At 43.2% G+C, this 23829-nt stretch overlaps 2 protein-coding genes across 6 annotated transcripts in view; both read right to left on the bottom strand.

Moving 5' to 3' along the window:
- On the bottom strand, positions 1 to 1558 carry LOC113010672 (transcription factor HES-1-B-like). The gene is made up of 4 exons (XM_026149856.1): positions 1282 to 1558; positions 1095 to 1190; positions 912 to 999; positions 1 to 704 (listed from the first exon to the last, which is right to left on the bottom strand). Exons 1-4 carry the CDS (start codon positions 1387 to 1389, stop codon positions 253 to 255), a joined length of 744 nt encoding a protein of 247 aa, XP_026005641.1. The 5' UTR covers positions 1390 to 1558; the 3' UTR covers positions 1 to 252.
- A 7954-nt stretch (positions 1559 to 9512) lies between these two features.
- Positions 9513 to 23829, bottom strand: part of LOC113010567 (probable cation-transporting ATPase 13A3) — a 29986-nt gene continuing 15669 nt past the window's right edge. For 2 of the 5 annotated variants that reach the window (XM_026149682.1, XM_026149681.1), the window contains exons 11-33: positions 22762 to 22929; positions 22489 to 22646; positions 22227 to 22415; positions 21355 to 21416; positions 19837 to 19987; positions 19562 to 19684; positions 19455 to 19472; positions 19064 to 19241; positions 18783 to 18903; positions 18016 to 18140; positions 17758 to 17921; positions 15212 to 15340; positions 15037 to 15116; positions 14918 to 14960; positions 14352 to 14461; positions 14152 to 14248; positions 13745 to 13817; positions 13462 to 13639; positions 12953 to 13134; positions 12694 to 12782; positions 12438 to 12518; positions 12090 to 12185; positions 9514 to 11460 (exon numbers count right to left, since the gene is read on the bottom strand). In XM_026149682.1, the coding sequence (XP_026005467.1) occupies positions 11221 to 11460; positions 12090 to 12185; positions 12438 to 12518; positions 12694 to 12782; positions 12953 to 13134; positions 13462 to 13639; positions 13745 to 13817; positions 14152 to 14248; positions 14352 to 14461; positions 14918 to 14960; positions 15037 to 15116; positions 15212 to 15340; positions 17758 to 17921; positions 18016 to 18140; positions 18783 to 18903; positions 19064 to 19241; positions 19455 to 19472; positions 19562 to 19684; positions 19837 to 19987; positions 21355 to 21416; positions 22227 to 22415; positions 22489 to 22646; positions 22762 to 22929 (2855 nt within the window). In that variant the 3' untranslated portion in view covers positions 9514 to 11220. Of the gene's footprint in view, positions 11461 to 12089; positions 12186 to 12437; positions 12519 to 12693; positions 12783 to 12952; positions 13135 to 13461; positions 13640 to 13744; positions 13818 to 14151; positions 14249 to 14351; positions 14462 to 14917; positions 14961 to 15036; positions 15117 to 15211; positions 15341 to 17757; positions 17922 to 18015; positions 18141 to 18782; positions 18904 to 19063; positions 19242 to 19454; positions 19473 to 19561; positions 19685 to 19836; positions 19988 to 21354; positions 21417 to 22226; positions 22416 to 22488; positions 22647 to 22761; positions 22930 to 23829 lie in introns of all 5 variants that reach the window. The other 3 variants (XM_026149684.1, XM_026149685.1, XM_026149683.1) reach the window with 3 other exon arrangements.

Genomic DNA, 23829 nt, shown 5'->3' with positions numbered 1-23829 from the left:
ATAAAACCATTTTATTTATTTCAGAAAATACAGTGCTTTTCGGGAGCTTCTCAGCCCAGAGGCAAAATAAACTGTGCAGTATCAAAAATAGAAACCCCACAGTAAGAAAAGAGGCCCAGAATAACTTTTATAGTCCATATAAAAAACATAACTGTGTCTAAAGTTTCCTCAGTGTAATAACAAAATGTACAAAATATACAAAAATAGGATTTACAGTGTGAAAGTACTCTTCTCCTCAAAATCTACTCCTTCCTACCACGGCCTCCACACAGAGTCTGAGGTGACAGCCGGTGCAACAGGTGACACGTGGTGACCATTCTGTGCGGTCAGAGGTCCGAGGGCTGCACTGGGCACGAGAAACGCAAACTGTCCATCGGGCGTGGGCACCACTTGGAAGCCTCCATAGAGTTTCATCGATTCTGGGGGAGCGTGCATGAGCGAATTGCTTTTGCAGGGTATCTGTGGGACTGAAGCGACTGGAATCTGTGTGCCGGTCTGTCCGAGTCCAACCGCACCGAGGTGAGGTCCATAGAAGTTCAGAGTATTGATTTGGGCCACGCAGGCTGCCAGGTGGCTGAGGAGGCGAGTCCTCACCTCTGTGTTCACCCCTTCGCATGTGGACAGGAAACGGGTGACTTCTCCTACACACTCACTGAATCCGGCTCTGTATTTACCCAGAACGAAGGGGTCTGTGTTTGCAGCAGCTGGAAAAGAAAAGAAAAATGCATAAATACAGACAGACAGATAAATAGATAGATGGAGAGATGCATGTGAAATGAATACTACAGGGCAAACATACATGCGGGTTGGGCAATAAATCTTGGAGAAAGATGGGCCATGTGTGCCATCTAAAGTTACTCCTCCAAGACTCAGTGCTCGCCATTAAACATCCAGAAATGGCAGTTACATACCAGTCATCTGAAGTCGCTGCAGGTTCCTGAGGTGCTTCACAGTCATCTCAAGGATGTCAGCCTTCTCCAGTTTAGAGTGTCTGGAGCTCTAAATAGAAAAAAAATATTGAAAATTTTAAATTTGCTTTTTTAATTCACAGATGTTTACATCTAACTGGATTGTTAGCCTGTGCGTCTCCTTACGTCTTTCTTGAGTGCGTCCAGGATGAGGGTCTTCAGCTGACCCAGGCTCTCATTGATGCGCGCGCGTCTTCGCTTTTCCATGATTGGTTTGGAAGACTTGGAAGAGGGGGGGGGAACGCAGTTTAGACAGTTTTTCGTAGAAATATCAAACAATTAAACACCGGTGTAAAGAGCTCATTTAACCGACCTTTCTGCTCTCTGTCAAAGCCCGGGGTTTCTCGGGCGTGGAGTCGCCACTTGTAGGGGTGGCAGCCACAGCGGACGGAGATGCTCTCTCTAAAGTACCGGCTGGCATCTTCAGTTCAGTATCAGTAAAAGAAAACCAGCAGAAGCGGTCTGCGAATACCCAGCAGTAAAAAGTCCAGTTCAGTGTGTCCCGCCTTCTCCTGGCAGACCTCGGAGATCCTCGTCGATGACAACACCACCGCTCAAAAGCGACTTCTGTCCACTCGCCAAGCTGACATCCAGACCGCTCCTGTTACGGGCTCCTCGGGTTTCTTTTATACAGCTGGGGCCTGCACGCGAGCGGCTCGTGTGCGGGTTCCCTGGGTTTCAGCCGTCTGTCCAATGAGCGCGCGGGACACGGCGCCGGGGAGGCGGCGGGCTCGTGCGACAGGACGCTCTCATTGGCTACCTGTCAGGATGCTGAAAGAGTGTTTTACAAAGGCAGCGTGAGTGAGGAGAGAAATGTCTGAGCACCAGTTCTCCTGCTGCAAATGAGGCGTCCCGCTCCACTAAAGACGCCACTGATGTGCTCTCGGGGTAAAACAAACAGCACGCTGTTTTATCTGTTTTTAAACGAGACTGTAAAACATAAATTAAAGCTGCTTTTCCGCTTTGTTTGTGTCTCTCTTGTGCTGGATAAAAACTTACAGCTAAAATATGTAGTCATTAAATTTCAGTTTGATTGTCTTAATTTCGTTTCTCCTCGAATTAATTCAGTGTTTGTTTGTTTTTTGCTTTAGACTAATCTAATAATAATAATTTTAAGATTAATATAAGACCTCTCCTGTGTCAAGCGTCTCTTACTTGTCTTCCTGTTAATTATTCTCTTCATATTTTTTTTAAAAGAAAAGGTTTCAAAGATGTTTCTTTACTTGGCGTTTGTCTGTGCGTTTAACTATAAAAAAAAAAGAGCAATCATTAATTTCATTTATTTGCGATCAGTCAGCACTTTTCTCCTGAGCCTAAACTGTCTTTGCTCTACACCTTTTCGTTTGGAAGGTGAGCGTTGATTGTGTCCATTATTATTGACATTTAAAACAAATATTGGAGAGGAGGTTACGTTGTATTTAAATTAGTTACTTTAAAATGTGTCTAGATCAGGGGTGTTAACCGTAAGGCCCAGAAGCCAGAATCAGTCAGCAAAGGAAAATGTGAAAAATATTATGGCATAAATGTTGAACTTTTAGCTGGATTTTCAGGTTTTACGGCATTTCCTATGGATGGCCCCTATTTACTGTCTACTATACAAATATCTGTTTGTCTGTGTGTTTGTCATGCTGAAGAACTGACATGTGCTGTTGAAATGGCACTTGCTTTCTTATATTAAGATATCTCCGGGATTCAGTCTATTGTTAAACTTCCTAACACTGACAGAAAGTGGAGTTTCAATGTTCCGGACTTTGATGTGTATTTGCGTGACTGTACATGTGTTTTTGTGTGTTTTTGTGTACTGAGAGGAATATCTCACTCGCATTCACACTCCCAGTTTCGTTGGGGAGGGGTGGGACGGGGTTGTTCACTGAGTGCTTCTGAATTTGAAGTAAAGAGTTTCTGACACACTCCAGGCCTGATGTCCAGTGAAGAAAATCTCTGAAGCACTGAGCTGTCTTCACTGGCTTGACCTCTGACATCTCGTGTCTACTATCAGAGAGTTTAAAGCAGAAAGTAAAGACGTATTTAAAATCCTTCTGAAGATGAAAAACAATACAATCTTTTGTGTTTTATGACAAACACCTGAATTGATATTTTTACCCTTCTGTCCTGATTTTCTTAATCCTAATTTATACCTATTACTGACTGTTATTCATCTTTAAATATGTTATATTCTCATCTTTTCCTTCAAAGCTTATATCTGTGATAAATCATACTTCTGCACGTATAAAAACACAAGAGATTTTATTCAGATTTTTATCAGTTATCATTTTGTGTGGCATTTAAGTAGCTTCTGTAATTTTCTGGTACCTGTAAGCGCTTGTTGTCTTGAATTTGCAATTGTTTACCTGCAAGCACACTCAATATCTCTGTGATAAACCACGCATCTCCTGGTGTCAGTGCACATGCCATCTGTAACGTGTTTCATTAACATATATGTTGAGAGACATCTCCATCTAGTCCAGGTTTCTATCGGGAGTTAGCTCGATCCTTTCAGATAGAGTCCTCAGAGGTGAAATGACCCCAGAAGCAGGTCATCGTTTGCATCCAAGACTTCCTGTCTGTGTGAGCCAGACAAACTTCAAGCACCACTGGCTTCCTGACACGAGCTGGTATCAAGTGAAGTCAAATGAAATTGTCAAACCTGCAGCCAAGACTGGGATCACCTCATATAAACCTAATTATACCCATTCCTCAGAATTAAAAGAAAGTTCGCTCAGTTAAATTCAATTTTATTTATATAAAATCTATATAAAATATGCTTCATATTTATTGATTATTTTTGAAAGAACCCACATGTCAGAGATTTACAGTTAACAAACAGTCAGGTGAGTAAACAACACTGAGACACTTAAGATTGACAACGTGCGGCACGGGTGAAAAGCTCAGAGCAAATCACACCGAACTGCAGTATTCGTTTATTTTTATAGGTTACATCGTCAATATGCAAATATAATCACATTTTCTGTTACGCAGGTCCTGATGCTGTCTGCATGCAAGCTGTGTGTGTGTGTGTGTCACAAAGTATGTGTGTTGCAAGTCAATTTCTAAGAATAATATAATGCAAGTCAACTTCTGCGGATATGTATTTCTGTGCTGGTCTCTTATGGTAAATCCCAGTGTCACAGGGTCAGCTTCCTGTTTCTATGGAAAACTGTGTCTGGTGGAATATGTGTAACATAACTTTTGCAGCATAAGCAAATAAAACAATAAAAACTCCCTAACACCACAATAATACAGAGAAAATGTCAACAATCAGACGAAATCCTGCGAGCAAGCACTTGGCAACAGTGGGAAGGAAAAACTCCCTTATAACAGGATGAAACCTGAAGTAGAACCAGTCTTTCATTGTCAGTAATAAAGTCACTGTCAAGCTGTCAGCAGAGTGCTGTTGCATGTTTGTCCTTATGGAAACATTATTGAAGATTATTTTTGTTCCACAACACACAGTTCAGATGCTCTCAAACACAAAACCTTTTGATCCGTGACACACAAACACTCACATCAGAGCATCAGATTCAGTGGCTGCTTGCATTAAATGCTCTGTTAATCTTGAAGCTGAATGCTTTCAAAGCTGCTAAATTACAAAGAGGTTCTGCATGCAGCAGATGAGACACTTGGTGCAGCACTAAATTACATCCTACCAGCTCTGTTGGGGGACATAAACAGGCCCCGGTTGTGCAGATGGCGATGTAGAAATTAGGTTTACAGCACAATCCTGATCTGTATCAGTGTGGGAACTCTAGGGTGGGGCGGTCCGAGCTATCCGGGTGTAACGCGTGACAGATAGTGACAAGCTGAGGAAAACAGGGCCTTAAATGTATGAATTATTCTTGATTCTTATATACTTTGACCACATTTGGCTTACATTTGCAAACACACAGCATGTCGATGCCAGCGATCATACAGTCAGGTGTTTATCAAGGGGGAGTTTGGGAGTTTGGTCAGTGTTCAACATTAAGAAATGTTCAAACTTTATGAGATTTCTTTGGAAAGCGGATAATATAACACTTAATACATATCATACAAGAAGAATGAATATAATGAAATACTACTTATGATCAATAGCCTTTGCCTTCAGGAAGATTTGCCTCCTTTTCAATTAGAGGATGTAGCTAATTACACCCTATGACACAAGTATAGAGTTATCTTTACCTGCACAAACAAATTTTTTCCCTCCCATGTTTCCTTAAAACATTGTTTCATTCACAACATAATTTCAAACATGCTTTAAGTCCAGCAGTTTAACCTCTCTATAAAGATATAGCTCTGGCATGTGAAGCTGTCCCCTGTCCAGAGATTTATACCACGATCAGCACAAAACATAGCAGCGATTCTTTTCTCGGCACATGTAAAGCATTAAAATAACAACAGTAAAAGTGATTAAAAGTCACGTATGGATGAAATGTCTTTGTAGGTAGAGGTTAGAAAGCGGGCAGCAGTCACACTCCTCTCCCATCTTCACCTGAAGGCTGCGGCCGTGATTCCTCCTCCACCCAGCCGCCACCTCTGTGTGGGCAGTGAAATGACCATCCTCATCATCAAATACTGCAAAGATTCCCTTTCAACTGCTGGCATGAAAACATCTCAAGCCAGGAGGGGAGGGCACAGACAGAAGGGATCGCTTAAACATCTCATCCAGTGCTCAGCTTACTCTCCGTCCCGTCTTCGGCCTTTGAATTCCCCCTTAAAGAAGAAGGAGGGGGAGGCCCTCCCACCCTTTGCGACTCCCAGCCCCAGCTCGGCCCGCCTATTGTCCCCCTCCCCAACAGCAGTTTCTGCTCCAGAGGCCTTAGACAAGGCTTCCATTAATTGCAGGCCTGTGAGGAATACACGTGGGACAATGGGGCCAACAGAGTGTCCAGCCCCCAGACAAGGCTGGAAACAAGTGGTACAGGAATCCAGCAGAATAGACTAGTCCTGGCTGATGTCACTGAATACATTTACCTACCTCAGAGAGCATTCACTCTTTGCTTTGTTTTATTTGGACAAAAAAAAGAAGGGGTAGGGGGGAGGTAGCAGTATCAATGGAGAAGAGGAGCATGGGAGTGAGGTGGGGGGCGGCTTCTCCGGGATGGGAAATAACCGGTTGTCATGGTGATGTGCTGAATCAAAAATATGGCTGAATTTAGCAGATTTAGCAGAGGCAGAGATGTAAAAAGAGGGAGAGGGCATCAGATTAAACCCTGCGTGAGATAAGAGAAGGCTGCAAACAGAGGTTTAGTTTTTTTGGTGTATTCAGCCCTGTTTATACGGCAATAAAGAGCAGATAAAGGACCAGGAGATTAGCAGACTCATCTAGGCTCATGTTTGTCAACAACAACCTGAGCAGTTTCAAGTCAGCTTATTCCAAGTCAGTACACCAGCTTCTGATGGGATGCTTAGCTATGGCAAGTGAAGCTGCGGAGGAAAAGGGGGAGCATAGCAACTGGTATTTCAGCACAACAACCTGCCATCTGTTACCTAACATAGGGTTTCTTCTTCTTCTCATAAAAGAAAAAGGCATCATTTAGATCTTCAACTTGAAGCCAAAGGCAAGGAGACTGAAGTCTTATTGAAATCTGGGTCTCCCCCTTTGAAAGGGAAACCCAGTCATCGCCTTATCCCTCATCAAATTGAAAACCGCTTTGAGAAATTCTAAGAGAGGCCTCACATTTAATTTTTAAAACCCAGACATGAAAGTGTTGCCTAAACCACATTCAGCAGTGGAAACTCTTTAAAGCGCTAGTTAGCATGTAGATTATATGCATTTCAGTGCATTGTCAAAGTATCTAAGTGTATTTACATGTTAATATGTTCAGGGATACCACCGTCTTGAAAAGGTACTGGGGGTAGATTGGTGAACTGTTTTCTCTCCGTGGAATCTTTGGGAATGTGATTTCTTTGTGCCATCATGGTTCAAACACATTCCTGTAAGGCCATTGATATGATGAGCGCTGATTCGCTGCAGTAAAGCAACTTGTGAACCTTCTGATCCTGCCTAGAAAAAGAGCGTCTTGTCTATAAATATACCGTAAAATAAACTTAGCTAGGGGTTAAACTGGATCTTTTTTTGTTCTGTTTGTGTGTTGAGTGATCTGTTCTTTTAATATTTGCAACAATCAAAAAGCGTCCCTCAAGAAGAGCCCTGATGATGTCCCACCATGTGGCGCTTATCCTCACCCAAGCTTAGTCTATATCCATGAGTGTGTTTGTGTTGGGATTTATGAATGTGAAGATGCCCCATTCTTGCCACTCAAGATGACTCACAAGACCAGCATTTTGGCCACTTATGCTGTGAAAGCAGCCTGGGGGATGCCCTTTCAGCACTCGAGGACCTCTGGCTGAGTCCCCTTCACACAGCAGATCAGCCTCACTTGGCAAAAAAAAAGTCCCTGCTCTTTACAGAGGGAGCCGTCCTGAGGGATGGCCCGCTCCTTGTCCCCGGGCCTCCCTTCTTCACCTGCCGGCTTAGCACTCATCACTTATGCACATAATCCCTGGTTAGTGCATGTGATCCACCAGCCCAGGCCCAGGCCCCTGGCCCCCGAGTCTCCCCTGCTCACATGCTTGCTGGGTGGCTCCTGGGTGGCCATGGCAACTCTCATCTTCTCATGACAGTTAGGCCTCAGTCATGCCTCTAAGTCCCTCTTCAGTCACAGTGCGTCTTTTTCTGTCCACTGTTTTCTGTCTCCTAAAGCCCTCCACTGTTTGTGTCTTGCTCCATCTATGGCTCTCTGTCTCCCTTTTCTCCCGTTTGTGTCTGTTCCCATGCTTCGGCCCAGCTGAGCCTGAGAAAACGGCCATAACTCAGCAACACTGTGGCACCTTCAGGGGCCACTGAAATGCATTGGTTCCATTCTAGTCCAAATTTAAATAGTGTCACCGTAAATGAAGGCCTGACCTCTTTTTGCTCTCAGTCAGATCTGTAAATGGAGATTGTAAGATACACTTGTGCGCTCCTTTTCAGTTTGGCCACCGCAGGCCTCCGAGTGCAGATCATCTTACCCCAGTGCAACTCTGCAGCCTCTAACCATTAGTTTGTTTAAAGCGCCCTCAGGGAGAGCAACCCCGGCAAATGTTGTGCGGCCTCACTCTAACAAGTGTCGCAGTGATCCGAACCGGTCCTCCCCCTGTGTGAAGGCCATGTGAGAGGCGGCTCCATCCATGCCCCTGCCACCTCCGCACAAGGCCCTCCATTGACTTCTAACCTGATGAGAGACCACAGGAGACAAAGGGCCGTGGGGCGGGGCCCTTCCCTCCGACAAGCCTGTGAACAAACGTTAACACGGCTGCAACTGTCCACCCCCTGAATCACTGAATTTATTGACCAACCACAGAGCCCATTCAGGCCTGGAAGGACTGATAAAGGAAGGGGGGACAGGAACGCCACCAAGGCCCAGTGAGGGAACCCATGCTTAGGTGACATGAGGGAGGAGAAGGGCTTTGTGACCGTCTGGTGGGTCACGGACCTTTTACCGAACATGGGAGCCTTTGTGTCATCTGTAAAATGAGGCCAGGCGTAAGTAAGCGAGCATCAGGTTGGCCTTGTGTCCCGAGTATTAATCAAGGGTCTTAAGGGGGGTCCAACAACGTTGAAGAAGCTGCAGGACAGTGATGTGCAAAAACATGCGTAACACCTAAAAGAACAACGTATGGTGGAGAAAAGTGTGCCTTTGGGGGCCGTTACTATGCAAAATATCCTGAGCAGACACTGTTACAATCAGCAGACAGACTGTGCACCACGGGCCCACGTCTTGGAAATACACAACACCAAAAGAAAAAGAAAAAAAAAACCAAAACATGTGGGCGGGGGGGGGAGAAAAAGTCTAAAATGCTTGAAATAGCGCACGTCTGAGTGCAAGCTTGAGAAAACCTTTTTCAGCGAGTAGCTAGCTGTGAGGAAGAAAGACTGTGTGTTTTAGCTTCTTTATGTCCTTCTACCACTCTCCATCTGTTCCTCTACTGATACAAAAGGAATACAGCAGAGAGTACACAAAAACCCATATTGCTTTGTGGAGAGGCAACACTATCCACGAAACTACATCGCAAACACAGACAGAAAGCACGACATCCTGGCTCTGTGGACATCGTGTTTACCGAAAAGATGATCCGCGGGATTCACAGACACACATGAATTCATGATGCCTCCTCATCCTCATCATGAATATTCCCAAAAAGGCTCTTCCCCTGATCTGTGGGAGATTCTTTTCTCTTTTTTTTTTGGTACAAGCGAGGACCCCCTTCTCTCATTCACAGTCTCCTCTAAATCCACCCATTCACTGCCTATAGGCCCTGATCTCCACATGAAATGATACCCCTCTTTCTCCTCCACTCTGGCGCCTTTAAGCACCCATATGCCAGGCAGCGAGGAGGCTGGGAAAGCCCATAATTGATCAGTAAGTCTAGGCTGAAAAAGTGTGACCAAGGTCAGCCCCCCACGAAGCACGCAAGAGTGGCTTCAGATACAGATTTATTGCAAATTGAAATGGAAGTTCTGCAGAGCAAACACAAAACATTTTTTTTTTTTGCATGATCCAGATAAGAAAGAAAGCACAAACATGTTACAGTTTCTGTTAAAAATGTTCTGTTTTGCATTAAGAAAGAACATTTCATCACATAATTTAAAATTACATTTTAAAACTGCTTAAAATATATATATTTGTTTACAAAATTAGACATTAAAATTAGCTGTTAAAACATTTTATAGCAGCAAGTGTTTTAATGATTGGGTTTGATTAATTAATCAAAACATTATTATTCTTCAGTACCTTTGTGATGTTAAATGGTGAAATGCGCAATAAAAAGAATTTCAACTGATATTTTTCTGCTTTTCACTTCCACAGGAAGAAATTCAGGCAAAGCAACTAAAAAAAAGAAAAAAAAAAGACTAAGAATCCAACAGTGGAATGTTTTCTGCCTCAGAAATCGGAAAGTACCATTTACGCCCATGAACAGGCGTTAAATCTCTCACGTTTCTTTGAAAGTTTCTTTGAATTTGTACAGCTTTGAAGTTCTACCAGCAGCAATGTAACTGAATGATAAAAACAGCAGGAGGGCAGTGTATCCATGTGATAGAGCTGATCTTTTGTTCAGTGTCAGACTTTCAGATATTTCAAAGAGTGGGGCATAATGAAAAAACTCAAAACAATGGAAAGATTAATCTGACCATTCCCAGTGTCTAGTGTCCAGAGCAGTACTTGATTTTCTTTTAAGCTACTAACGGTTGGCACTACAAGACAATACCAGTACCATGCCTGCACAGCAACCAGCAATTAATATTAGCTTAACACCAAGTGTAGCAACAAGAGGGAATGCCTATTAGAGCCTAGCTTTGCACAGAGACAGGATGCCCAACAAAAAAATGCCACCATGTGAGTCCATAGTGGGCAGATTTGAGTGAACTGTGCTGTGTGGGCAGGAAAAACCACACATGCATGTTTTGAGCTTCCTTAAAGAAAGCCTAAGTGCAGCCCATAGCAGTTTTCCCTTTTGGGTCTCCATAAGGGTCTTCTCTGGTAACACATAGCCCATATAAAACTCTGGTAGTTCAAAGGCAAAATTGCAATGGCTGGATGTTGTTGATATGGAATGGACTTCAGGAAAGTCGTGTAAAAATCTGCCAAATTAAATATGAGCAGCTGCCTGTTGTGGTGACCCCCTAAGTAGTTTGTTGTTTTTTGTTTGAGTGACATTCTGGTCCACTCTTCACTCCAGTTTGATGCATGTGAGGTGGAAAATATGTACTCAATGAGCTATAATTATATCATATCTCAGTATCTGATAGAGCACATAGGGGCCCAGTTTTGCAGCCTACCTTGGGACTCACACGAAATGCATGGCTTAAACCTGCACTGTCAGGTACAGTTAGGCCCCAGTGGGGCAGCCAGTACTATGTGCAGAGAGGAACCAACTGTGTGGCCCATTACAGGCCTGCAGTGAGTAAGCCCACACTCTGCTCTACAGTTCGGGGCCCCGATGCGTCCTACATTTCATACTGGTTCTCAGACACTGTGGCCCATGTGACTGCCCACAGTAACCCCTCATGGGGCCCAAGGTAGCATGTTTGCTAAGGTAGCTATTCCCCCCAGTTTCCAGGCTTGGTGCTAGGCTAAATTTAATGAGACATTGAACATTGACCGAGAAAACAAATAATGCCAAGCTTTTCCTTTAATAATCCTCTGGCTCACGTTTCAGTAGCGAGATACGACAGTACGGCTACGATAGAAGTACAGGGTGTTTGCCCATTTTGAGGAGGTGAATTAAACCATCATACAAGCTTTAGGGAAGCTTCAGGTTTAGCCTGTGTTGAGTTTTGGTTGGCAGTCACATTGAGGTCAGAGATGCTGGATTTTAGGTCACTGGCATAGGTGACAGCGGAGGGTTGGGGGGGCCACTCACTGCCTTCCTGCAGCTCCAGAGCCAGCTGCATATACAGCGCCCTTGGTGCCTTGTGTCTCCGACAGAACAACCAGGAGAGGACGGACGAAGCCCAGCGGTCATTGGCCACCTGAACATGTAAGGTGGAAAATATGGTAAATGGTAAATGGCCTGCATTTGTATAGCGCTTTTCTAGTCCATAGGACCCCAAAGCGCTTTACACTACATTCAGTCATTCACCCATTCACACACACACATTCACACACACATTCACACACTGGTGATGGCAAGCTACATTGTAGCCACAGCTGCCCTGGGGCACACTGACAGAGGCGAGGCTGCCGGACACAGGCGCCACCGGGCCCTCTGACCACCACCATCTCCAATGCGTCATTTTCTGTCACTTTTTTGTGAATTTATGGATTTAATCATGGATTAAAATTGTTGTTTTTGGCTGTTTGAATATTACCAACACTCCCAGCCCCATATTTATGTATCTAAGCCTACAATGGCCCCAATAAGACATTATAACCATTGGTGACTGAAAAAAAGAGCTTGAAGCTGATGGGTTCATAGAATGAGCTAGACTTGGTCATTCATGACCTGCTCAATGGTGTAAATGTTAACTTTTTTTTGGCTATGTAATCCGTGTTATTGTTGTAAAATGAGAAGAAAAAAAGCAGGAGAATCGAGGTTAAGGATAACATGCTACTGTCTACACAGTGAAAGAACAGAAAGTGTAGTGAAAAGCTTCCCAACCTGCGGCGTGTGAGCAGAGGAGGACTCTGCGGGGCGACTTGCCCTGTGATTGCCTCTGAAAACTAGCCTCCACAAGATGATGTCAAGGATCAAAATCTATGGAAGATTTCAGGAACTTGAGAATCAGCTGATTATGAAAATCAGAAAGTCGAAAACATCTTAAATGGAGAAAAAAATGATTCACTGATTTCATTACTTAGCAGTGATGCACCACCGACACTTACTCGGTAAGAAAGAAAGCAAGAAATCACATGCAAAATAAACTAAAGCATGCAAATCACAGTTTGCAATTTTAAAAGGAGCTCAATCACAGCAAGCAGGCAGGGTGTGGTGGTTTCTGAGCCGTACCTCCAACAAGAAAGAAGCAGCCGCATTCCCGATCATAATGATCACCAGAGTGACACGCCAGTCATGGGGAACACACACGATCTGGGGAGGCAGGAGAGGATGGAGAGCGGTGAGTGCGGCACCTCTGAGCCAATGCAACATCTCAGATATTCACGCTTTTGCGCAGATGTTTCTCTTTTTCGGTCCCAACACGAGGCAACTTAAAGCCTGTGGTGTGACAGTAACACGCGGAGAAAATGAGAGAAACAACGTTTACCTGCAGGAAGTTGTCAACAGCAGGGAAGGGATGCAGCATGATGAGGAGGAGAAAAGTGTACAGACCGATGCAGGTCAGCATGAACAGCCCTCGTGGAAGAAAAGTTACAATCTTTATCAATTTATATGTGGGATACGGGGAAATTCCTAAGTTGTGACTGTTTTTACACTCCTTTTCTGTCTTTTTAAAGCTTAAAAGTGTATTTGTGTTTCCTTAAAATTTGAAACACGCATCGCTGACAAAACAGTCTTAGCCTTACAGTTCTTGTAGCTTGGTTGTCTGAAGGGTTTTCCCTTGGAAAAAACGATCGCCACAGCTATATACTGGAAGGTGGAGATGTAGAAGAGGGACGTGTTCTCATAGTTCCTGATGTTTTTATGGTTTTGAGGATCAGTTACGTTAACTCCGAGAGAGAAGATGGACCTGGAAACATTACAAGCGCTGCAGGAAAAGAGAAAAATGCAGAAAATGAGGACAAATGTCTCCTTTTACAAACAAAGAATGCAAAAATCAAACACGATAAAGGCAAGTGAAAAGCAAACGTTTCAAACGTCTCTGTTCCTTTACTGATATTAAACAGCACGCCGCCAACTTGAGCAGTAAATAAAGAGCTTCACATAACAACTGTTAGAGAAATCGGTTTATGTTTAGTGTGTCTGAAAGAAATATTGGGCAGATTTTTTCTTTTTAAGCACGTGCCATCACCACATTAATAATCCTAACAGACCACAGATATGTTAAAAAAATAAATAAATCTACATCACTCACTCTGACTCAGGCGTCCATGTCTCGTACCAGCTCTGCTGTCGTACCAGGAGAAAAGCCAGGACCTGGAAGACCAGGCAGGTGAGGATCTGGGTCAGGACTGAGCAGAGGAGCTGGCCTGAGATCAGACTGGACGGCGGGCGACGCCACACCAGCTCCTTCCAGGCTGGGTTCAGACTCACTGACAGAGAGGATATAGTCATTAGAGAGCTGTTTGTTTTAAACACCGACTGGAAAAAAAATATTTTTTTTAAAAAAAATTGGTGATCGTCGCCACGCTGCTCACTTGTAAAGGCAATGGTGAGAATGATGATGAGGTCAATGAAGAGAAACTGGAAGTCTCCCAAGTTGCTGAGAACCTAAAATATCAAAAGATCACACAGCGACAAATTAATGGCTCTATAATCTCAGCTGACACTCGCTGACTTTAGAGCTAACCTACATTCCTGTGTCACACTGTGTCATTGTCATCCTTTTCCCAGCAGCGGCGCGTCACTTTGCTGTCACGTTCCTTTGTTTCACCTAAACTTCTTTTTAAAGACGCAACTTGTGGGAACCGTATCAAAGTTTGATATGGTATACATTCCTATTTGGGACCCTTCCCCCCATTTTATTCATGGTGTCTCAAATGACACAATGTTTTCCCAGCAGGTGACAAAGAGAAAAAATTTGGAAGGACAAATATCTATTCACCGAGTAGAGCAGGATGACACTGATGAACTGGATGATGCTGTAGAGAGCCATGAACTTAAACACGCAGAACGATGTTATGAGGGCGGCCCGTCCCTCCCTTTAGAAGGAAACACAGGATTTAGAGTTCAAATCAAAGCTGTTCTCAGCTGAAGATGCTCTCGGAGTGTGAATAAAGCTGTGAGATACATTTACTCCTTTACCTGATTAGGTTGGGGACGCAGGAGATGTTTGAGGTAGAGGAGGTGAAGGGTGACGCAACTGACGCCTCCAGCTCTGACAGAGAAATCCCGCTGTGAGCTCTCTTCAGCGCCTGAGAGGGAGAGAGGACTAAATTAATATAACTCACTTTGGGTTTGAGTAACGCTGCAAAACCAGAGGTAAAACACTCAGTTTGATAAGAGTAACTTATTCATCAATACATCAAATAGATCAATTACTGTTTGTCAGTACATAAAATATTTAAGGAAACTACAGCTGTGGGCACCGAGGGAACAGAGAAAAAAAAAAAAAAAAAAAAAAAAACACCACAAAGTCAAAAGGAACCATGACTGCAAGTAAAATGTAAACCTACATAAATGCTTTTAAAGCATGCATACATGTGGTTTACTTTACACTTAGTCCAAGTATGTGATATGCAGGTTGCTTTATACCACCTGTAGCCTCTTGTTCAGCTTTAAGAGGCTACAGTGTTTCAGTTTGTTTTTGCAAAAAAGCATAAGAGACGATGAAAAATATCATTTTTATTATAAAGCTGACTCAGACTTACTCCACAGTCATTAGCACCATCACCACACATCCCAACGGTGTAACTGGAAGATAAATAAAACACGTGAAGACACATGAAACGGATTAAACGCAAAACCACAAAACAGAGGAGCGACTCACTCCATGCTCTGCAGGACTTCCACCAGCTGAGTCTTCTGGTCTGGAGCCATGCGAGCAAACACGGTGGCTCTCAGCACAAGCTGCAGTGCCACCATGAGGGGAAAAGGAGAATTACACAGCTTTACACATGTTCAAAGCTAACGTGGACCAAGTAACAGACAAAGAGTACGTGTACCTTCTTGACCAGCTGGGGAAAGTATTCAATAATGACAGCGAAGGCCTTGCCGCTTACAGCGAAGTGATAACTTTGCTCCTGAGAAACCTCCCCATCCCAGGTCCCTTCATCCAGCTCGATCTCCACAATCTGAAGGAGTAAAGATGAGCCAGTCATACCATGGTACTATTTTATGTGGAGAATAAAATATCAGATTTAAGCCAAACAAACCTTTTTACTCCCCCCTTTTTTTTTTTTTTACCTAAAGTGATTCATGCAACTGAACGACTGAAAAATATATAAATGTATAAAACGAGCTCTGCACTGACAAATGCTTCAGTTCTTGCATTCTATATGAACTCAAAGGCAAAAATACTGTAAAAGTAAAGAGATGCCTCAACATGTAGGTGTCAAACCTACTGCAAACAGCAGAGTGGTTGAACAGGATTTGGAACAGTATTTAAAAACCAGCCTTAACAAGAGAAGGTAAATCATCTGTCCAGGCATGTGTTGTTTTCCTTGAATTACAGTACCATGAAAGTGTCTCGACACACACGTCAATGTTTTTAATGGTTGCTTCCAAGGAGCCAGACCTTCCTGTAATATTCGTATCTTGAGGCACTTTGTTACCAACAGCCTGTCACAAAAACACTTTTGTTCCCATTTCTTGTGTTCAATCTATGAAAAATGCCAACGAAAACACAGTTTGACAGGCGTAAAATTGTATTTTTGCACTAACCAAAAATGAATGCCAAAGAGCTAATAGCTGAAAGCTTTTAATGTCTCAGAATGGTGTGCAGTGTGTCCCTAAAACAGGGGTGTCAACATAAGGCCTGGGGGCCAGAATCAGCCCAGCAAAGCCTTCAGCCGGCCCTCTGGAAGGCTTTGGAAAAGTAGTTAAGTTAAGGATAAAAAGATACTTTCCTACTATATAAATGTGTTAAAAACTTAAAACTTAACTTATATTAAAATATCTAAAATACATTATATATAAATACATACATTTTGTCACATTATAGCCACAAACATGTATTTGGCTCCATCCATCTTCCCATCAACTTCCCTGTCCCTGCTGAAGAGAAGCACCCCCAGAGCATGATGCTGCCACCACCATATTTGACAGTGGGGATGGTGTGTTCAGAGTGATGTGCAGTGTTAGTTTTCCACCACACATAGCGTTTTGCATTTTGGCCAAAAAGTTCCATTTTGGTCTCATCTGACCAGAGCACCTTCTTCCACATGTTTGCTGTGTCCCCCACATGGCTTGTGGCAAACTGCAAACAGGACTTCTTATGGGTTTCTGTTAACAATGGCTTTCTTCTTGCCAATCTTCCATAAAGGCCAACTTTGTGCAGTGCACGACTAATAGTTGTCCTATGGACAGATTCCCCCACCTGAGCTGTAGATCTCTGCAGCTCGTCCAGAGTCACCATGGGCCTCTTGGCTGCATTTCTGATCAGTGCTCTCCTTGTTCAGCCTGTGAGTTTAGGTGGACGGCCTTGTCTTGGTAGGTTTACAGTTGTGCCATACTCCTTCCATTTCTGAATGATCGCTTGAACAGTGCTCCGTGGGATGTTCAAGGCTTGGGAAATCTCTTTGTAGCCTAAGCCTGCTTTAAATTTCTCAATAACTTTATCCCTGACCTGTCTGGTGTCTAAATCCAATTGAGAATCTGTGGCAAGATCTGAAAACTACTGTTCACAAACGCTGAAGAATGGGCAAGGACTTCAGTCTCTAGATGTGCAAAGCTGGTAGAGACATACCCTAAAAGAAGACTGGCAGCTGTAATTGCAGCAAAAGGTGGTTCTACAAAGTATTGACTCAGGGGGCTGAATAATTACGCACACCCCACTTTTCAGTTATTTATTTGTAAAAAATGTTTGGTATCATGTATGATTTTCGCTCCACTTCTCACATGTACACCACTTTGTGTTGGTCTTTCACGTGGAATTCCAATAAAACTGATTCATGTTTGTGGCTGTAATGTGACAAAATGTGGAAAAGTTCAAGGGGGCCGAATACTTTTGCAAGCAGCTGTCTTTACACAGACAGAAAGGGCAGTTTTACTGGTCTAGACCACATAAGATGGGCTATATGTAAATGAGTTTGATATTCCTGCCTTAAGATTTGAGGAAAGAGAAGAAGAAATAGCAGACCATTAAAAATAAACAGTATCTGAAAGTCATGTCTGAGAAACAACAGCACAGAGCTGACACAGAATCTGAGAGATAAATATGGGCCTTCAGTTGATCCATCCACTGTTCACTGAAGCCTCATCAGAAATGGTCTCAGTGGAAGGGTGACTGTCAAGAAGCCATTCTTAAGGGAAACAAAGAGAAAAGGCTGAGGTATGAAAATTACACAAGAACTGGACTGAAAATCAGTGTCAACATATCTGATGGAGAGATCATTCAAACTTTAATGAAGCAGAGAAAGGAACAAAAGGCAGTCAACATCCAACGAAGAGCTCTGGAACATCCTTCAAGAAGTCTGGAGAACTACAAGGGCTGGCTCAAACCTTCTTCCCAGTACCGTCCACTAACCGGGGATTACTCGGTGGTTCTTACCTCGTTGTCCTTAACAGCCTGAGCTTGGTTTTCAGTGTAATGCCACGTGATACTCGCAGGCTGGAAATCTTTGGGAGGCCCAGCATCTGCTATTATGACCTTCTCGCATGGACGGACCATTCCACAGTCTCGAGCCACCGATATGGCCGTCAACATATTGTCGCCTATCAGAAGATACAGAGGAGAGGAGGGAAATGAGAGGCACAAACATTTGAATTTGCGTCGCAAATAAAAGACAAATTGACTGAGCTGCATTACCCGTGACCATCAATGTGCGTATGTTGGCTCGCTGTAATTCACATAAAACACCAGCAGTCTCTGGTTTGATTTTGTTCTGCATAATGATCAGACCGAGGAACTCCATGTTGGTCTCTATTACGTCCCTATGAGAGAAAAATCATAGACTTCTATAAATTGTGCTGCCATTTTTTAAGGAATCCACAAAAAGTCACATTTAGAGAAAAACAGATATCAGGATGAATCTGGGACACACGGTGACTTCTGACTTTTAGACATCATAAATCTGAGGTTATTGCTGCATCAAAGCAGTTTAAGAGCTCAGCTCACTTACATAACATTCTTCCTGTTTTTAAGTTTAGTTAATGATTTCCTACTTTTATCACACTGACCCCAAACACCCGGAAACAAACACTAATATGCTGCTGTACAGCGAGCACGTCTTTGAGCATAGAGTCACTTAATAAATCATTCATATTGCAGTCACCTCAAACAGTTTTGTGCCTTTTGGCAGCACGACATTGTGGCAGATGACAAAACTGCTAGTCATTTCAAATACTTCCAATATAAAAGCTCTCAAACAAGCCTTCCTCCTCATGTTTCACTTAGCAAGGACATTTTCTGCCCTGCAATAGAAGGACTTTGAGCTAAGTTACTCTAAGAGCAGCTTCGAGCTTCTAAAAGCGTCATCAGCAAGATGAGAAACCACATTACAAGCATTTTCTTCAGGGTGGGAGTATCCACATGCACTGTGGGCAGTATTATCTGAGGATACGGGCGTACAGTACCTGCTGAGGCTCTGGACTTTGTGCCAGGAGAGTTTGGACTCTAGCTGACGATGTGCCAGGGCAATAACCCTGAAGCCCTGCCTGGTGTAGGCCTCCAGAGTCTCTGTGAACGTCTGTGGGACTAAACAGAAGGTCAGAGCTATGTTGGTGTGACCTTATTATATAACATGAGACAAGATAAGAAATGATTTTGTGGGACAGGGAGGACATATTTTATTCATTTGTATTTCTTTACAGCAAAGTCAAATTAAAAGGGAGGAAATAACCATCCCATGTCTGACTTGTGTGCTGTCTGCAGAGGCTGGCCACCACCTCCGGTGCCCCTTTTAAGAAGGCGTCCATGTGTTTTGCCCCAAGCCTCCTGACCACCACACTCATCCTCTGCAGCGCCGAGGAGAAGGGGAACTGACGCACAATGCCCATCTCACAGGCCTGAGGAGCAAAAGTCACATGTTTGAACTGGGGGGGGAAAAAAAAAAAAAATTGCTCCGATTCTAAAAATGTGTTGATTTATTCTCTTCATAACAAGTGATTCAAAGACAGTTTGACAGCTGCTTCCAGGCTTCATGCTAGGCTATAATTTTCAGTTAGCTACGTCAGATTTACAAGATTTAACACTGAGTAACAAAGTGAATACAAAAACATTGATGTTTTCATGAAGTGGCAACTTACAGATAATTCAGAAAGCTCCTGAAAAAGAAAAAAAAACAAAATGTGTCATATTAGGAAAATCCGGCATTGATTTATAGTCATCAATGAACATACGGAGGTCACGGTACCATGCTCTGAGGTAGTGGATTGCTCTGATGGGCTTCAGGGGCGATGTGCTTTGGAGGGCGTACAACTGTGGGCATTATGGGATTGTGGAGCGCGGTTTCTTCCTCTGTGGGTTCTTCTAGGATCTAAAACAAAAACATCACCTTTCTGCCTTGAATCACTGAGTCAAGGCTGCTGTAAATAAAGGTATTTTTTTTTTCCTGGAGCTTGGAGCTGGAGATTTCACTTACAGGCTATCAGTAACTAACCACGCTAAACACTCAAAATCTCTGCTTACCCAGCCTGTAGCGCTGAACATCTTGAGGTCCAAAGGGTCTCCAGAGAGCTCTCCTTCTATTTTGGTCAGTGAGTGGCAGGTTGCCATGCAGGCCACGAATGTAGTGTTTACAAGACTGACTTTAGCAGCCTCAGACTCAGGTGAACAAAAGCTGCAGTGAAGAGAGAAGGTCTGACTCAACGACTCGATTCTTTGTAGGTGCGAAAGAAGCAAATCGTGACTCTATATAACTCTGTGTGAAAACAACACAAAGTTTCTGTGACATTTCCAAATCTGTTAATAGAAGCCCTGATAGTAAAGGTCTAAATTTCTCTGTCCAGTGTTTCATAGAGGCAAAGTTAAAGACTGTACATAAAAGATGGAACTATTGGTTCACAGGCTACTAATGTAAGCGCGGACGTTGTTTGGTTGGTTTTCTGAAATCAGAAGAAATTAGCATCGAGTGGATTCAACCGAGAAACAGTCCTCAGGATGTTTACTGTAGCAACATGTTAGCCACACCCTAAAGCATACGCGGCTTTACTCCAAAGAAAGATTTTCTAAAAAAACAAAAACAAAAACAAAAAAACAACAAAAAAAAAAAAAAAAAACAGACTTTTTATATATTTAACAAGATTTAAAATAATTGACTTTGCCCATAAACTCATCAACAAAAGATTTAGCAAGGTCAAAATCAAAAGTGAGTACGACTGTCACGACTGTGAGTACGAAAGCCTCAGACTTTCACGATCAGATACGCCCTCTGCTTGCCATCTACTATGTACAGTTTGGGGTGATCGTGGCTCAAGAGTTGGGCATTCGCCTTGTAATTGAAAGGTTGCCGGTTTGAGCCCCGGCTTGGACAGTCTCGGTCGTTGTGTCCTTGGGCAAGACACTTCACCCGTTGCCTACTGGTGGTGGTCAGAGGGCCCGGTGGTGCCAGTGTCTGGCAGCCTCGCCTCTGTCAGTGCGCCCCAGGGCAGCTGTGGCTACAATGTAGCTTGCCATCACCAGTGTGTGAATGGGTGGGTGACTGGATGTGTAAAGCACTTTGGGGTCCTTAGGGACTAGTAAAGCGCTATATAAATACAGGCCATTTACCATTTTACAGTCTATGACCAAAGAAGACACAATTACTTTTCCTTCAGATGTGTCAGGACAAAATTATTAGAGAAACTGTTAGCGGACAGCAGTAAAATACAGATGCATTCTTTGTTATTCAATAAATCAACAAGCCGCTAAATGAAGCATTTTAAAGCTATGATGCAGTGATGCAATACCGTTTTGTATGTGCCGTCTTTATTTTGAGAGAACTTTACAGAGACTAGACAGTAAAGCATGGATGGAGTGGGGGGGAGCAATATGCAGGAAATGACTGAGGGGCAAGTTGAACTAAGGCACCTGCAGTTGCCTTTGGCATATTTGCTACTTGCACAAAGAGGTGAGCTATAGCAGTTCCTATTTGTTTCTGGTTATACTCGGAGATCTGATCTTAATATGCACACGAATGGCAATAAACCCAAAGTTGCCACTTCCTACCTGCCATCCTCAGCCCTGTGAATGGCCCACAGGTCCAAACCGTCCTCGGTCAGAGTACCAGTCTGAGGGAAAACAAAAACTGCACATTATTACGAAGCTACCAACTCAGGCCTCGTACATCTCATCAGCAAGAGCAGGAAATCAATCTGAACAGCCCATAATTCTAGACAGTGGAACGGAACAAGACTAAGCAGCTTCCTCAAAGGACAAAACAAGGACAAAGATGTGACCCAGCATGTCTGTGTGGAAGCATTTAGCTGTTTAGTACATAATCTTTCTACCAACTGAGGTCAGTGTTAAAAATAAATAAATAAAACCAACAACAACAACAACCTTTAGCTCCTTTACAACCAAACAAACTATGAATAAAGTCTGTGTCTTTTTATTTTCAGAACTGATGAATTTGTTCCTTCTCTTAATGAATTATACAATCTAGAAAATGTTGGAAAATGCCTGGAAAAACAGATTTCACTGAATAATGAATCAAATTTATCAACTTTGAATGCTTTTCTCAAACTAACAACATTACAACCCGTTTCTCATTGTGCTCACTGGGTGCTCGTGATAACAAAAGGAAAATTACATGTCAAGCACAGCCTGCTTAGATACGTCTAAGTCCTTATAAACTTGTACAGCATCACTCTTTTGAGTGCATAAAGCTCGGTGCTATGAACAAACAGCATATTTGCACGACCACAGCTCTGCCTCGAGACATTTACGGTCATTAAATCATGCACTCACTCTCAAAAAAAGAACTTGTGCTTGAACTGGAAGTGGGTTTGAATGTGTTGAAAACCAATTTCCATGCATTTTGTCTGAGGACTGATTTCTGAGCTACTTCAGATCCTCAGCTTCTACATTTTCTAACTCACCTTGTCAAAGCAAACCACGTTAAGCTGACCGCACATGTTGATCCTCTGCGGACTGATGCAGAAGATGCCGACGCGCTTCAGACGCCGCTGTGCGTAAACGATGCCGGCCGTCATGGCGGCCGGTAAGGCCGGGGGCACGGTAATGGTCACGATGTCCAGAGATTCAATAATGATGGTTTTAGCTGGGACCTGGAGAGAACAGACAGCAACTGTGATTCAGCTCACTGAAGACCTTCATAAGCCTCTTAAAGAGCAGTAATACCTTGTTCATGATGCTCAGGACGATGGTATAGATGAAGCCGATGCCTGCCACCCCAACAAGACACAACAGGAACAGGTATGCGTCGTGGTACAGCTTGAAGTCAGTGGGTTTAGGGTAAAGAATAGAACGCACAAGTTGGCCTTTCTCTGTGCTAAAGCCTGTGGAGACACACAAGTAATACTCTCTGATTATTTTCTTCCTTTTGAGGGTGCTCAGTCTAAAGCAGAAGCTAAACCACCACAGTGGGTCCCAGTCCGTCTCTCTCCAGTTTACCTGTTCTCACCACAACAGCTTTCACCAGTTCTCCGGTGTAGAAGCGGGTCTGGATGACGTGGGTACCACAGTAGAGGGTGTGTTTTTTATGCTCATCTATATTGTAGCTCCTGGCTCCTTCCTCGCCAGCACTGGGCAGACTGGTCTTGGTGACTGGCACACTCTCTCCTAAAAGAGATTTTTTTTATAATCAAAAGAAAATATCAAAAAGAACAGATGCAGAAATGAAGACCAGAACACCAGAATGGCTTTTACTGAAATATTGCAGAAGAATCCCAGCAAAATATTTATTCAATTAACCACCAGGGCATCACATATTGTGACCTACAGGAGGGGAAAAAAACAAATGGTGCCAAAAACCATGGCTACCAGGACATCACAATATGTGGACAGGATCCAGCTTTCAACATACAGTCACGTGAAAAACAAAGTCTGCATTTCACCTTGTCTGGTGCATATCAGCACAGAGAGCTCAAACAAACTGTCAACCACGGCGGTAGAGGCGTGATGATTCGGGTTTGTTTTACATCCACACGACCTGGCACCCTGCAGTTATTTAGTCGACCATAAACTCGTGATAAGTCAAATGTGATGTCATCTGTCTAACAACTAGTCATTGAACAGGACAACAATCCCAAACACAGCAGCAAATTTGCATCAAGATGTCTTAAAAAGAAGAGAATTGGGGTGTTGCGAATGCCTTGGCAAAGTCCAGACCGCAAACTTACTGAAATGCTGCGGCAGGACTTTAACAGGAGAACTGTGCATATCTCGATGCCCAAAAACGTTAAAAAGCTAAACACTGTGAAATAAGTGGCCCAAAATCCCCCATAATGATGTAAGACACACGTGTCATACATAAGTTATTGCTGCCAAAAGTGGTTCTACAGGCTAATGAATCATAGTGTATTCTTAGTTTTTCAAAGGACCGTTTACAGTCATGTGAAAAACGTTCTTCACATGACTGTACTTAATTACATGGGATATTTACTTATGACAAATAGTCATAAAACAAAAACAACACCTAGCAATACAACGAGGCAGACATAAATAAAAGGAACAAACGTC

Source organism: Astatotilapia calliptera, chromosome 18, assembly GCF_900246225.1.
Source record: "Astatotilapia calliptera chromosome 18, fAstCal1.2, whole genome shotgun sequence".
In the NCBI taxonomy this organism is placed as follows: domain Eukaryota; kingdom Metazoa; phylum Chordata; class Actinopteri; order Cichliformes; family Cichlidae; genus Astatotilapia; species Astatotilapia calliptera.
This window is presented reverse-complemented; position numbering and strand designations above follow the sequence as displayed.